We start from the raw sequence: 15784 nt of genomic DNA on the forward strand, positions 1-15784 counted from the left end.
GGCAACAGGAGGGTGACTGTGGAGCAACAGGAAGACAAACCGAGCCAAAAGCTTTTCAGCAGCTTTGCACTTTTCAACTCAACACCGATCCTTTGTCAGCGGGACAAATATTGTATTGAAACAATGGTGACAGGATGAAAGGAAAGGGTGTAGTGGATGAAGGAAATATTCCTTTGTGCACTTCGAGTGCCAAAATCAGCATTTAGTCCTGTAGCTACAGTACGGAAACACATTTACAGTTAACATGAGAAGGCTAGTACAGGAAGGAAATGAGGAACGACACAGAGATACAGAGAAGCGAAGGGGGAGAAACAGCAGATGAGGGTCACTGGGGCTTTCCACTGTGTAGGACTAGAAAAGACATGAGAAGTAGGTAAGACCGAGTGAGGAGGGGGAACAAATCAGAGACAGTACGTCAGAAATAGAGTGGAGGCAGATGAACCTGAGCAGCAACTGCGTGATCATCAGAAAAGCCAAGGCGATCGACAGAGTTCACTTCTGGATTTTATCTTCTGAGCTACCATACCGATTTAGCCAATTTTCAGGTATAGAAACAGCTTGAAAAGACGCAGGCTTTTACAGTTTAGAGAGTTTACACGCAGGTGGAGGGCTGTTGACGAATAGGATACAAAATGTGCAAAGACGATCAGTTTGAGTATGGTGGGAGATGCTGTCAACGCTGTAATGCAGGTCAGTGAATACGACAATGCTTCAGTTCCTCACGTTTCTCCTCGGTTAACAAACTTTCTTTACAGGCTGCACAGCATTCTTCAAAAACCATATTTTCATTAACCAACATCTAATATACAAGTCTGTTTGTTTCACCTTGTCAGGAGAGTACATGAAGACAGCATGCGATGGCACAAAAGAGACCGAGTGTGCCACATGTCAATATGGGTTCTACACAGACTCTCAAAATCATGTGGAAAAATGCCATCTCTGCAAGCAATGCCTTCTCAGTAAGTTACACAGGCATACACGCAGCATTAGTCTTAGAAGCTCAGTCAAAGAAACACAGAACCACAATTCAGGCTATTTCTAATAGAAATACAACGATATAGAACTAGAAAGACCGTATTTGAACTCTACTATGCAAAATACAAAAAAGCTAGGAGTGCTGCTTTCACAGCAAAAGAAAGAAAGAAATATACTGTTTGACAGCAGGAAACTGCGCAATAATGATGTTGCAGATTGTGAAAGCTGATGGCTTTTGATATCTATACTTATGGAGTAATAATAACTGCTTTGCTGTTGTTTGTCCAAGTCAGCACCACATGCTCACAGATCCACTTCTTTAACATCTTCTTTATTTCTCACAAGGGGTCGTTTGACTGTTGAGGTTTCTTTGTATTTTTGTGTTTTTGCAGCGTCCAAAAGTGTTTTGTGGCAACTGTTGTTGTCATTTGGCACTATTAAAGTTCAAGGGAAAATTGAATTAAACTAAATTTCCATTTTGAACTTACTGTAAGTCCCACAGAGCTTAGCTCAGATTTATGTTAAGATAATTGTGTTAAGAGACGATTTTAAGACAATAAAGGAACTTACATTTTCAAGTTCAACACTTTCAAAATGTTTCATAGCGCAGAAACTGTGAGGTGGGTTTTCACTGTTCTTTATGTTCAAGCCACTTTGACACTTTGAACTGGAGATCAACGACCCCCATCTACACACACACACACACACACACACACACACACACACACACACACACACACACACACATACACTTAAACGCAAAGAAAAAAAACGTCTCTCTCTTGCTCTTTCAGGTATCAAACAGCAAACACTCAGTGAATGCAAAGCTGGAGCAAACACAGTGTGCAAGTGTGTGTCAGGTTTCTACTGCAACGATACTGAATGTGAACACTGCTTGCCTGTAACCCGCTGCCAAGTGGGTGAAGGGGTCAAGACTCCAGGTAACCTTGAACTATAAAAATCATAATGGATGATAATTTTCTCCAGTGATGTTTCACATTCTTAGCTAAAGTGCCACAAAGTCAGGTGAATAAATTTCACTCCTCATTATAGGCGACGGCACGAGTAACGTAATCTGTGCTCCATGTGGAAAGGGGACCTTCAGCAACGTAACAGATTATGTGTCACCCTGTAAACCTCACACCAGGCAAGACTGCATTACAACTATTATCATTGTTATTATTATTATGTTATTATTAAATCTGAAGAACTGTGTGTTTTATGTAGACTGTGAGTGAATTAGTCATCCATTGACACAGAGCAGAAATTAGTCTCTTGGTTTCGGTTGGTGCCCTCAGTCTACAAACTCGAAACGTACAACATCCCACATCCTACCTACTGTAAATATTTCATCCAGACTGTAAAAATTGTGCTGAAACAGTTTCCCATGCTTGTAGGAGGCCTTTTTCTTTACATCCCTTTAACACAGATTTTGTAGCAAAAGCTTGTCCAGTTTTTTTTTAAAAAAAAACAACAACTATAAATTGCGACTTTTATTATTTTATTATTATTCATATTTATTGTGTTCACCTGTTGTTGGTGGTATTTTTTTTAGATGTGAGGACTACGGAGGAGTGCTGAAAATTCCAGGAGATGATAAAAGCGATGCAGTTTGTGGAAACTTCAAATCTGGTAAGTTTCTGGCTTTATCAGTGTTTGAGATCTTGTTTAAAAAAAAGAGAGAGATGGAGTTGTCAGCGGATGCTCTTATGCCGAGTGATTCACTGAGTTCCTGTTGACGTTATCTTCCTGTAACAGGACCTATAATTAAGAAAGGAAGTTGAAGATGTATTGATGCAAAATTACTAATATATACATTTTTCATGTAAAATTAAAGTAGTAGCTATAGTTTAGCCCACTGGACCTCAATATTGCTCTAGTTCACGCTCACTACATCTATAGCTTGCCTTAAAAACCAAACATCATATCTAGTCAGAGGCTGTGAGCGGCAAATAACACTAAATTAATGTGCCACTCAAACAGCCTCACAGTCAGCCAGCGTAAAATTCCAACAACTAAATGCGAGACAAAGAGTATTTGTGTGGTCCATTTAACTAATCTGAAATTTTGATCCTCAAGCTTAAAAAAGAAAAGTCGAAAGGTGAGTGGTACACTCACAAACTTCTCCAGTCAGTTTGTTGAAGCAAGATGTTGTTCTTGAGCAAGATATTGAAGCCTCAGTTTGGTCTTTGTACCATGAGTTGGTGTAGTTCTCTGAAGAAACATGGGTTTAGGGCAGATACTTTCAAGGCACTGACAAGAAGAGAGTAGTACTTGTTAGGTAGCAGAGTGCTGTGGTGTATGGCTACATCAGTAACCCTGTAAGGCTGTATTTAGGTATTAATTTTTGACCTGTTAACACCCTGATGTTAAGAACGTATATTGCTTAACTAGCTCACCACCTTAGATTTTAATTTTAGAAGGTTAAGAGGTGCTTAACTTTCTTTCAGAAACATCTAAACCACAAACTGAGCCTAGCATTACTTCAGGAAGGCTACTAAGCTGAGCTCAGCCCACAGTCCCAGTAGATCAGCTGATAACGGCTGATCTTAATATCAGCACATGTCAGCTGACACTCTTCTGTGCTTCAAACTGACAAATCTTAAGTAGGGTGTCCTATTTAGACTGCTTTAGCCTGTTTATAGCTGCAGTGTGAGCTATTTTGCAACCCCAGCTCCCTCTTTTCACACTACGTCTTACTCAATTCATGTGATGTTTGTCGTAATCGACGTTAGTTTTGTTCTGTGAGGGGGTCCTGCTGCTGCTCTTTTCACCGTAGGCTTTCCCCATCTGAGCATGGAAATGCAGAGAAGTCCTAAAGCAGAGCCACACCACCAAATATAAGTAATGGCATATGGAAATAGTCATTTTTCTTTTGGCTAAAGTTTTTTGGATTAAAAATCAGTTTGATGGTGGTGTCAGCAGAAAACTTTAAAAACCATCAAAGTTTTTAAAATACCTCGTGTGAACATCCACATTACCGCGAAGCTTATGTGGTTAAAATGATTTTGCATACGACCCCGCCGAGCCTTATTTTTCAGTGGTATTTCTTTTTAATGAAACCAAAGGAAGACATTCTTTTGCTTCAGTACTAAAAACAAATTCACCTATCAAAGTCACTTCTGGGAAAGCATGAAGCCACATGCATTGTTTAACAGGAAGTGTTTTTGTGAGACGCATTGAATTTTGAGCAGCTAAAAAAAAAGAGGGGGCAGAAGAAGCACACAAAGAATACAGACATACTGAAATGTCTAAATATACTCCAGACACTGAATCAAGTCCAAATATCGCATTAGATGACTTCCTTTAACTACTGTGATATTTGCTGGGGTGATACTGAGAGGGGGGTGGAGATGTTGAAGACGGTGAAGATTTCCAGTGTTTATCACATTTTAAATATAGTCATGTTATGCGAGCTTTAAAGCCTACTTTCAGGTTTCATAAAATGCATATTTTGCCCCTTAAATACTTATTTCCATTAAATTGAGTCAAATCAGTAGTGAAACTCACACATAAGTCTAATGTTGAAGTCTAAATTTAACCTTAAAAGGTTTAAATTAGAGTCCGATTTACCTTTTTCATCTTCTTAGGTAGAAAAAACACCATAAATTATTATTTAATCCAATATATTTTAAAGTATAATAGTGTATAACTCTATAATGCATTGCTGCATTACCATAAAGCTCCTACAGGCTGAGGAGGGCTTCCCAAGTGTTTCTTCTTCACTCCCCTCTTTTTACTCTCAGTGTTTATACACCACTTTGTGTTTAATGATTAGTTTTCATTCATCTCTGGCTCTCTTCCAAGCGTGTCTTTTGTCCTGTTTCTGCCTGCCGTGGCAGATGGCTGCCCTGAGCCAGGTTTCCTCCTGTTAAAAGGGAGTTTTTCCTTCCCGCTGTCACTAATTGCTTGCTCATGGATGGGGAAGTCATCTGATTGTTCTATTACCTTATTTGGCACTATACATATAAAATTGAACTGAATTGAATGATGAAGCGGCAAAACCTGCTGTACAGTCAGTAAGTGAATGCTTGAAAATATATTGAACTGACGTCTTTTGCCTTGGCTCCCTCCCTTAAATAAAACTGATTTAAATTGAATACATATAATTTATATCTTTCAAACTATTATTTTAAACATGTATTCAACATATAATCAGCAATGTGATTAACAAATATGCGAGTCATATTTATACAGCACATTTAGACCTTATGATATTTTGTTGTAGATATCATTGCTTTATGAACACAGTACGTAAAGCTGTATGTTACAAATGATTGGACTGTTCTGGAGTGGATTGCGGCCATTTATTAAGTATTAATGCTGCTTAGACATGTTGGCACTTCACCAGAAAGAGTTTTCTTTAAGTGAGCTTCCACGGATCATGAGTCACCACCTGCAAATTCAAAAAGAAATGCATATAATCTTTCACTAACAATAATCAGTCTTTTTATTTCTTTGATAAAGTCAGAAAAAAATCAAGTTTCTCCTCGTCACAGTCATTTCACTCACTACCTTATTAATGAAGAAACATGAGTTGTAATCAGTAATCACTCCCTCCCACTTTAAGTTTCCCAGAAGTTATATTACGCTTGTGAAAATTTATTGTGCAATCAGGTGAATAACCCACTGTAGATGTACTCGGCATGGCCCTAAGAACATTTTCTTCTCGTTGTTTTCCAGATTGTTACTGGATGTTGCCAGCAGGTTTGTGGTCAGGGCTCGTGTTGACCGCAATCGTCATCGCGTTGATTTTCATCCTCTGGAGAAAGAAATGCAAAACGTACAATGCAGGTGTGTACGACACGTCACTCGGATGGGCGTGTTTGCCACTTTTTCTCACACTTGTTCTCATAATTGTCTTCCTGAAGAGGCGGCAAAATGATGTACGTGTAAGCCCACCCACTGGCAGTAACTACTCATGCTTTAAGCCACAACAGTGAGAGGGTACTGGCTTTGAAGTCTTACAGTTGAAGGTCACTGCTTATCTCTCTCAAACATGGCCTCCCACTGTTTCCTTGCAGTGTATTAATAACAAAACCTCAGGGAAACCTAATATTACATTTGCAGACTGGATTTTTTGAATATTAAAATGTGATCTTTCATGTAAAGTAAGTTGAATTTCTCCTTTTCTTTTCGCTTGAAAAGGATATGATGTAGTTGAACTCTCTGACAGATTAAGAAAGCAGCAGCCGAGTCTGATGCTCGAGGAGCTTTAGCGAACATGACTGTCTCAATGAGGAAACCACATCCTGTACATATTCAGGCTGACACAGTTATTTGGTGTAATGTGACGCACTCTTCACGGGCAGACAGCTCATACTGAGAAACAATTCCTACGTATGTGGCACAGTCACACAACTTATTATTTTGGCTACCCTTCTATTTCACTGACATTTCTTTTATTTCCACAGAAACAATGTGCTAGTACTGGAAATCACTGATGAACTCACAGAATATAATTATTGTCTTAGAGAGCGTGTGTGCTGTTTTGCTAATATTACAGGAAGGGGTGTGTGTTACTTTTAAAAGCACCAGTTGTTACTCTTTGTACAGTCATGTGGGAAAAGTTTAAGAGTGATAAGGTTCACTTTGAGACAGCGATTCTGAGCCAATAAGATCCTTTGATTTCATGACATAATACCTGTATTTTCCACATATCTGCACGTGGATATATCAAAGGCTTATTACTAGAGAAATTACCAAAATGCAAGTTTCCTTTTTCATAGCCTCATAATATCCTGCCATGCAAACAGTTTCAGTTTTATCTTCTGAGGTTTGGAGATACTTATCTTTAGGATTTTTACTGCCAGCTCAGTACAGTAGATGGTATGAATATACTGTATATGCTGGTTTGTGCAGCTCAAAGTTTTGTTTTCTAGTAATAATTTATTGCTATGTTTTTTTCAGTATGTGATATAAATTGGAAGTTTCTCTTTGCTCAGAAAGTTTTTTTCTTAATGCCACTTGTTTGAGTCTCGTTTTAGAAACACTTCAGAGTAATTATAGTTTTGAATTTATTTTAATTCTGTGGGTTTTTATTTAGTCAGTCGTTTCCTGAGTCTCGTTACAGACTGGTTATTTTTATTGGCGTGTATGTTGTTTAAAACTGTTTAGTTTTAGTATTAGTTTTCCTTTCTTTCGTTGTGAAATGGTCAGTATTAGTCAGGGGTTAGTTTACAGCAGTTATTGCAACATGCGCAATTATCTCACAGTCATGTAGAAACCCCAGTCTCAGTAAACAAGCGTAATTAACACGCCTTCTCGAGCTAGTTGTGTTGACAAACTGAACAAAGTTGACAAAGACTAAAAGTGGATTAAAAAAAAAATCAGTAATGGTAAATGGCCTTTGTATATTTGTATAGCGCTTTTACTAGTCCCCACTAGGGACCCCAAAGCGCTTTACACACCCAGTCATCCACCCATTCACACACTGGTGGAGGCAGCTACAGTTGTAGCCACAGCTGCCCTGGGGCAGACTGACAGAAGCGAGGGTTAGGGTTATCGCGCCATCGGCCCTTCTGGCCAACACCAGTAGGCGGTAGGTGAAGTGTCTTGCCCAAGGACACAACGACCGAGACTGTCCGAGCCGCCTTGTAACCTTCCAATTACAAGGCGAACTCCCAACTCTTGAACTCTAACAACCTTGGTTTGCTTGTCTGTATCTCAGAGCTGTTCTCAGAGCTGTTCGGAGCTGACTCAGAACAAAGTTCACACAGATGGTCAAAAGACAGTGAAGGGACTCAATGTCGCGACTCTAATGACCAGTGGCTGGTGGTTTTTTTTACATGGAGGTGCTTTGGTCAAACTCAACCCCTTGGATTTTGGGGGTTTTGGGGAGGCTTTAGTGCCATCTAAAGTCCAACTGGTGGAATTATTTGTATGTTTTGTGCATGTTTGTGAGCATAAAACTAAAATGCCTTTTTTTTCCTTGTGATTTGTGATGTCTGTGTGACAGCTCGATCCAGTATTTGTGTTACTCCGGTAGCAGTGGTTCCCATTCCAGATGTAATGCTTCGAGAGCAGCCTTCTTACTGCCAAGAAACCTGCATCATGCCCGACTGCAAGTTACCAATTTTTAACGAAGGTGAAGAATCACATCGACTCTTTTACATCATTTACACATAATGTTACCGACTTGTTCTCAAACAGCAGGATTTAAGTTTGAAACAAAGTCACTGCGTGCAACAAAAGTGCCCCAAGACTTTTGTGTTGGTGCAGCAGTCCACTTGTTTAGGCTCGAAAATCATTTTCTGTAAAACATTTTCACCCGTATTTAGTGCCATTATAAAACCTTGCTCACATGCTTGGCTTGTTGCACATTATTGTTATTAATTTCACTATAATGATTGTTTTTCAACACTGTATCTACTCTAAGCACAGCCCCATAATGCCTAAAACAACTCAGTTATCTCTCCACACACACTTAGTGTTTGACATTGGAATTAGTGATTGCAGAAATACAAGAACAATGTATGTAAATAATAAATCTCCAATGATCTCAGCTTAATTCAACACCTAGGTGAGACTGTGGCAGCCTTGGTTGATAATCAAAACAGCATTTTCCCCCTAAAATCGTCAAAACACGGCCTTAATTCATGTAGGACAAGCCTGCTTCATCTATGCTGGGGATGTGAAACTCTTTTTATATCGCAGGCCACATACAGCCGACTTTGATCTTATGTGGGCCAGATGGGTGAAACTACAATTTCTGTCAGTGTGAAAAGTTGAACTACACATTTAATCAATGAGATAACTTAAAATAGGACAAAGAACCACAATTTCAACAGTATGACTCAGTTTTTCTACATGATAAAGGAGTGCTGCTCTGGTGTCACCGTGAGTTTTTGCGCTTGGATCGTGAGAACGCGCATAAAATTACACAACTCTAGAAATCAATGATCTTGGTGTATTGTGAATGGCGATGAGGGAGGGTTTTATGGGTAGAAATGGTCTAAAAGCTTCCAAAGCCATCAAGTGGGCCAGATTGGGGTCTTTCCTAGGCCAATTCTGGACCCTGGGGCCTTATGTTTGACACCCTTGATCTATGTGACACAACACTAAAGCTGGATGCTATATGTTGGTCATTTCTGCGGTTTCTCAGGAACTCATTTACATTAATCTTACAAACATTGCAGCTCATAAAGTGCAAAACTGCATTTCCAGTGAGGAATGGTCACACTTAATGATTTTATCGTTCTCCTCAGATGATCCTTTGGTCATTTCCTGCACAGAGGACACCTTGAACACCAGCCATCCCATAACTCCACTGAAAGCTTCCGTTTCCTTTGTCGAATCCAGTAACACGAATGGAAACGCGAGTTACTGCAACAACTTCTTCAGGTCGCAATCTGAGCCACAGGAGGACGAGTACTGTGGGACATAATCCAGTGTAACGGCATACTTACCCAACCTCAGACCCTCACTGGATCGGAGACAATGCAGTTCTTTTCAAGACCTTTAAACCCTTTTAATACCAAAAGAGAGAGACTGGGCTCTCTTTCAGGTCCCTTGAAGGTTGACTGATGCCACCTGCAGGACACTCATGAGAATTTCCTCTCAAATGAAGTGACATTTCTGTGCTGTCCTGACCACACAGCTGAAAAAACACTGGTGATGCACAGTGGTGTCCTGTTCTCAGGAATAATCTGACATGTTTTGTTTTTGTTTAGTTTTGTTACGACAACAATTCTCACGAAATGACCAAAACAAATTAAGCGGTGATAGTAACAAACAGAGCCTAATATAGTTTACATTTTAAGTGAGCCAAAGTGACGCAGTGCGTGACATCATCCTTCATCATCCCACATCCTGCTGCTGCTATGAGTATTTTTGAGCAGCGGGAATAAATCCTTCAAAAATAGCATCATTTCCACCCATTTCAAAAACATTTTTAGGTATCCCGATGACCAAAGGCTTTTTCTTTGCTTTTAAAAGATTTGCTTTCTTTATAGGAACAAATCGTTTTATTGCTGATAAGATAGTGAAATCAGAAAATACATGAATCTTTGTAGCTTTTCCTTGGATTTGTTGATAGTGGGAAATCTACTGCTAGCCTGACCGTTTAATGGAATCTGTATATATTGAGTTGTTTAACTTATATTGTTCCCACTTAAGTCAGTAATTCAGATTTGAATGTATTGTATATGTAAATCATTATAATGCGCATGAACACACTGATTCAAGTTTTCCTTTCTGCCATGCAGCACACATCAGTAAATAGTCGGCTTCACATAGACTTTGAACCAGGGAACAGGAGGTTAAAGGCTAATGTCTGAGCTGACTCTGTCAGACAGTTTTGTTGTTTTGTTGTTGTTTTTGCATTTTTTTTACTTTGGTACTTTCTGTAAAAGTTCAGGGCTGCAGTTCATGAGTGAAAATGACTTTAGATATGAAGCAGCAACACGCACAGACAAACACACATACACATTTTGTATAATTTAAAACACGGAATAGAAACACGACAGATGCATGAATTATGACTTCTTTATAACATTGTGCAATATGGGGAAGGACGCAGTCATTCTGCTAAACTGCTCTCTTCTCTTTGTTAAACCCATCAGACATATTCAGTTCATATTCTGTTTTCAATATTCAGTACTGCTGATTATAATAAAAATGCTATAAACGTGACTCTTGTACCGGCTACTTTGTTTTAATAGGATTATTCGCTGTAAAACATTTCCTGTGACTTCAGTTTGCCTTCTTGAAGACTTGCTTGGCTTTGATTCCTTGAACTCTCATCTCCTGCAGAGAGGAAATGGAAAAGACGAGAAAAAAAACAAACAAACCACGAAGTGAGAGGGTGTAAATGAATGGTGAGAAACAACGAGAACATTTGGCACATTAAAGACGAGCACAAAACTGGGATTGTGTCCAGGACACCATTTCCACCCCACCTCTCTCCTTCTCATCCTTTGACCTCGTAATCTGTCTTCTACTCTCTCACCATCTATTCATCAGGTCTTTTCAGCCCGCTCTCTACTTTCCTCCTCCGCCTCTATATTAGTCCTTCACTGTTCCCTTCCCCTGCTTTGTGTAACCTCTAAAACCCACCATTATAAGTCTTGATCCTAGCTGGCATTTCTTTCCCAATTCTCTCTTGAGTTTAGCATCAACAACACATTGTTTTCTCCCGATTGCAACAAAGGTATTAAAAAAAAACCTCGTGAGAGCTTTTTAGCAGAACAATGTAGATTGTTTGAAAACGTAACCAGTAATGAAAGATAAGCTATGAGCTTGAACTGTTTGAGCTCAAAAGTGCCTCTGAGCTTCACTCCATAAAGACGTGCATTCAGGGCTCCTCTGCCTCCTTTGTGTGTACTCCTTTGTCAGGTCGTAGTTTGGCCTTAGGCATGTACAAACTCCACTGACCTCTTAATAAAAACCTCGTCACACAAAGATGGTAACAGAATTAGCCAATGAATAACTTCTAAAACCTGCCTTATTTGAATACCCTCCCTCATTTAGCATATCAATTTCTCCATCACTTCCCTTTAAGCTTTCATTTTCCTTCTTCCCTCTTCCTTGCTTTCTCTCTGCACTGGCCTCTTCTTCCCCTCGTACGTCCTTACCAAATGCAGCTTGTCGCCCTCCAGCCAGTGCGTCCAGCCTCGTCCCTCTTTCTCGCCTCGCTGTACACAAACCAGCTTGTCTCCGTCCCAATCTACTGTAGTCTGTGTAACCACAGAGATGCCGTTAGTGTGAGACATTAGCATGTACAGTAGCTCACACAACGCTTAGCCACACAGAGACAAGAAGCTTTGTGCAGCGCAAAGAGGGGAGACTAATACAGTGATCCGTGAAAGGTCACGAACCCTTTAAAATATACTTCATTTGTTCAACCATGTGACAAAAAACATCAGATTTTTATACAAGTGGATTTAAGTTTAAGATGTATATGTATTAGATTATTTAAGTCTAACTCTGGTTTGTTTGCTGAGAAAAATGATCTCTGAGTGGAAAAAATTAATGAACCTTTGCATTTTTTTTGTATCATGTAGACAGCAATGACTACAAAAAATACATTTTACATCTTCATTCTCCTTTGCCTCACTTTGATGGGGGAACTTGTGAGTTTGATGCCATTATCTTGTTGTATAACCCACATTCTCGTGGGATTTAGTCCACGGACAGGCATCCTGTCACCTCCCTGAGAGTTTGCTGGTATCATTCAGAATTCATTGCTTCATTAATGAGAAAAAGACAACTAAGAACAGCAAAACAGGCCACCATCAACATTTCATTCATTTAAACTGGTTTCTCATTTTATACCAAAAAGCTCTGCTTCAATATCATCTTTACCTGAATTATAGTTCAGTGTCCTGGTTTTTCAATTAGATCTTTTGCAAGCTGCAAATGGAGATCAGCAGCTTTCTTCTGGTAGCCCTACTCCACACCCCATTGCTGTTTAAAGTTCTGCTGATGTTAGACTCAGTAAGCTGAAGATTGTCAATGTTAGAGAGGCCTTTAAGTTTTTAGATGTTGCTCCTGGAGTGATATTTGTTGGTTGACTACACCTGGGGAGGGCAACAACAACCTATGATTTCCATCATTTGTCTGACTGTGTTTTGGTGTAGACCAAACTCTTTAGGGGTGGTTTTAGCCTTCACAGCCTGAGGAGCATCAGCAAATCCTTTTCTGAGGAGCCGCATCTATTCGGGCTGTGATGCACGTTCGTGTTTTGAACATCTGACCTTCGATTCCCGTCCCACTCACACCTGATCATCATGCAAAGCAATGAAACCTCACCCAGTTTCACCTTGGCAAGTGAAAATACATTACATATTTTTCCACAGCAGATCTGCTTTAAATGCTTATGTGACAAACATATTTATTTAGAAAAAAGTTCAAACTTTCAAGCACAAGGTCTCCTCCTATCTTGGACCTTTTCAAAATCATTGTGGAGTTAATGTACGTTACTGCAATTCTTAGGCCCTCCTCTAAGCAGCAAGTAGCAGCTATGGAAAAAAAAAACTCAGCAGGTGTGTTGACTTTGTTTGAACACTAAGCATGCAAATCAAACTTGTATAACAAGTAATGACTTAATAAAATCAATGTAATGTTAAAACTGCGTGCATGTACAAACATGCCGATGCGCACATTTGGAAAAACCAAAACACGTACCTGACACACACGGCCATCCACTGGCCCAAGGTCCTCAGTAAATTCTTTTCCAATAGTGAAATCCATGTTGAAGTTCTTGAAGGTGGTGAGTGTGCGGATTTTCATGGCTCCTGTGGCCGGGTCATGGGTGACCTCTTTAGTGGGCTTCAACAGACAGACGATCTTCCTCAGAGCAAAATTAACATCTAAGAGAAGAAAGAGAGAGAGAGAGAGGTGTTGTAGCATGAGCCACAGTCTGTTACTTCAGTAAAGCAGATTTTTTTGTCTCTCACACACACTGCAAGCAGAGAGGACGCACAGTGTGAGGGAGTGAATGGGTCCGGGGTCACACAGAGGACAAGGTGGTGATTTCATTACACTAATGTGCTTCAGCAAATAAAGATGGTCCTCACCATTAAATCAGACACTTAAGGTTACCTTTTAAAGTAACCTAATGGCAACGAGTCAGTGAACATATGAATACTTAAAAAAATAAAAGACATGAAAGATTATTGTTACATTGGAGGGTTTTAACTGCACATCTGTTACAAAAAGCAACGCACTTGAAGATTACAAAAGTATTTAAAATACTGTATAAAGATTTGTACCCAAAGCTCCGAGGTAGGAATCCATATTCTCCTGTTCCACCATATGATAAGTGCCGCTGTAATTAGGTTTTGCCATTTTTTTCTTCTTCTTTGTTCTTTCCGAAACTCCAGAAATCCCCGTTTTTCCTCGTTCTTGCTTTTCCTCCAGTCCCGTGTGGATCTCACAGACAAGCTGCCGGTTCCTGTGATATCACTTTCAGTTGCGCAACGTTTTGGACAATGGACCCGGATTTGACGGGAATGCGCGTGGAATGAGTGCTGCCTGTTGCAGATTGTTGCTGGAGTTTGGTGCTCGGTTATGCTGCAAGCTGCTCCAAATATGCAGCTCTGGTGGTGACTCACGCTCAGTATATGCAATCGTTTCCAGGGAGGGAGCGGGGCCTTTTCTGCAGGACCTCATGCAGGGGGAGGTTCATTCATCTTTACTAATGCTTTTCTCAGAGGGATCAGTTGCAAGAAGAGGCGGCGCTTCGGATCCCAGACATGCAGAAGGTTGGTTGATGCACTAAGTAAACGGGTATGCTCGTGCACTAGCAGCTGAGCAGCACAAAGTCAAAGCGAGGAACAAAGAGACATCAAGGATAACCTGATATGCTCATTTCCAGCGCCATCTTTTATTCTTTGACCATACTAAAGAAGTTTTGCATGTTCCAAATGGTCCTTATTTACTTTGATGTACAGACCTCATTTAATCATTCCTCTCAAAAAGGCTGTTTTCGCCGTTTAAGCCAGCTTTCCTCTGATTGGTTGGTTTTAATGAAAGTCCTCTTCAGTACACATGGCTAACTCTGACCCTATTTATACAAAAGAAAACTCACAGAGGTTTTTCATGTTTTACTGATTGATGGTTTTGTAGGTGTTTCCTTGTTGGTAGCCTCCCAACTGGTACTGATGAAGTTTAGTATATATAGTATAGCAAGTTTTGTTACGCCAACAGGTGAGAGGCAGGAAAACAAGTTCATAGTTAACCAATGAAACATTTTAAAGGGCCAGATTGTGTCTCTTACCTGTGTGCCTTCTTCTGCTTTCTCCCAAGGGTGTTCCATCCAAAAGAGTTCCCAGTAGAGGTGGGCAGCTCAATCCAAATACCTATAGTATCAGCACCAACAGTGGATTGAACTAGTTCATATACTTGAAACATGCGCTATAAAATGTCTGAATGTTTTTGTGTCTATTTTATTTACAGCCTATAGCAGCGGTCCCCAACCCCCGGGCCTCGGACCGGTACCGGTCCGTGAGTCGTTTGGTACCGGGCCGCGACTCACGCGGCCCGATAAAAACCATGAAAACCAAACATTTCACACCTGAGCCACTTCAGGGTTTTTATCGGTTTTCAGCGTTATTTTGTTATCGTTTTTATCGTTAACTCGGTTTTCCTGGGTCTTTTCACGTGTGTTATGAATAAATCTTATTTTTTTCGATACTGGTTCTAGTTTTATTTTGTTGTATTTATCCGCGACACCTTAAAGGCCGGTCCGTGAAAATATTGTCGGGCATAAACCGGTCCGTGGCGCAAAAAAGGTTGGGGACCGCTGGCCTATAGCACATTTAAACAACTGAAGTTGACCCAGATCACTTTTAAATTCCAGGTCAAACTCAAAATACATGAAAAGCTGAAAGGTGTGATTTGTTTTATTAAGTCATTATTGATTCTGATTCAGTGGTTGCTACAGTTTGTTCAGAATCTACCTCATAACAGTGATTTATCTTATATGTCATGACACACTACTCTCCTCTACAACTGCCTTTATAAGTTAAAAGTATCGGTGCTGGTATCGCCAATGCTGGGCCTGTATTTACTTGGTATCAGATCAATACCAAAATTAGCTACATAATCAGTATCAATTTGAGATTTAAAGGAGGTCTGAGCAGTCTGTTGGTTTCTGCAAACAGAAACTGGGTAAATGTAAGAAAAAATGAAAATAGAAACTAAAACAATTTTTTGAACTCAAATAAATAATTTTAGAGAAAATATCCTTAGTTTTAGGATGTGCTAATTTAGTAAGATTTTCTATCATGACTGCATGACTGTGAGTCAAATGCTTTCAGTAAGTTATGTGATTTGTTGCAGTGGCTGTGGGGATTTTCCTTGATAA

The 15784-nt window shown here is 39.9% G+C and overlaps 2 protein-coding genes across 2 annotated transcripts; one reads left to right on the forward strand and one right to left on the reverse strand.

The window, feature by feature from the left end:
• Positions 1-37: 37 nt before the first annotated feature.
• On the forward strand, positions 38-10608 carry LOC120732456 (tumor necrosis factor receptor superfamily member 5). The gene is made up of 8 exons (XM_040030073.1): positions 38-690; positions 834-959; positions 1770-1916; positions 2029-2122; positions 2531-2607; positions 5659-5769; positions 7934-8062; positions 9183-10608. Exons 1-8 carry the CDS (start codon positions 633-635, stop codon positions 9359-9361), a joined length of 921 nt encoding a protein of 306 aa, XP_039886007.1. The 5' UTR covers positions 38-632; the 3' UTR covers positions 9362-10608.
• Position 10609: 1 nt separating this feature from the next.
• Positions 10610-14021, reverse strand: rbp5 (retinol binding protein 1a, cellular). The gene is made up of 4 exons (XM_040030075.1): positions 13689-14021; positions 13102-13286; positions 11550-11651; positions 10610-10722 (listed from the first exon to the last, which is right to left on the reverse strand). Exons 1-4 carry the CDS (start codon positions 13762-13764, stop codon positions 10669-10671), a joined length of 417 nt encoding a protein of 138 aa, XP_039886009.1. The 5' UTR covers positions 13765-14021; the 3' UTR covers positions 10610-10668.
• Between the last annotated feature and the right edge of the window lie 1763 nt (positions 14022-15784).

Source organism: Simochromis diagramma, unplaced genomic scaffold, assembly GCF_900408965.1.
Source record: "Simochromis diagramma unplaced genomic scaffold, fSimDia1.1 OVJJ01000361.1, whole genome shotgun sequence".
Lineage (NCBI taxonomy): Eukaryota > Metazoa > Chordata > Actinopteri > Cichliformes > Cichlidae > Simochromis > Simochromis diagramma.

Bases quoted from the DNA above. Each gene is read 5' to 3' on its own strand.
- rbp5 (XM_040030075.1), bottom strand. From the start codon at position 13,764: ATGGCAAAACCTAATTACAGCGGCACTTATCATATGGTGGAACAGGAG. The intron at 13,287-13,688 runs GTACAAATCTTT...TTCTTCTCTTAG, and splicing joins TTCCTACCTCGGAGCTTTGG to ATGTTAATTTTGCTCTGAGG. The intron at 10,723-11,549 runs GTAAGGACGTAC...TCCTCTCTGCAG, and splicing joins AGGGCGACAAGCTGCATTTG to GAGATGAGAGTTCAAGGAAT.
- LOC120732456 (XM_040030073.1), top strand. From the start codon at position 633: ATGTGCAAAGACGATCAGTTTGAGTATGGTGGGAGATGCTGTCAACGC. The intron at 960-1,769 runs GTAAGTTACACA...TTGCTCTTTCAG, and splicing joins CTGCAAGCAATGCCTTCTCA to GTATCAAACAGCAAACACTC. The intron at 8,063-9,182 runs GTGAAGAATCAC...CGTTCTCCTCAG, and splicing joins GTTACCAATTTTTAACGAAG to ATGATCCTTTGGTCATTTCC.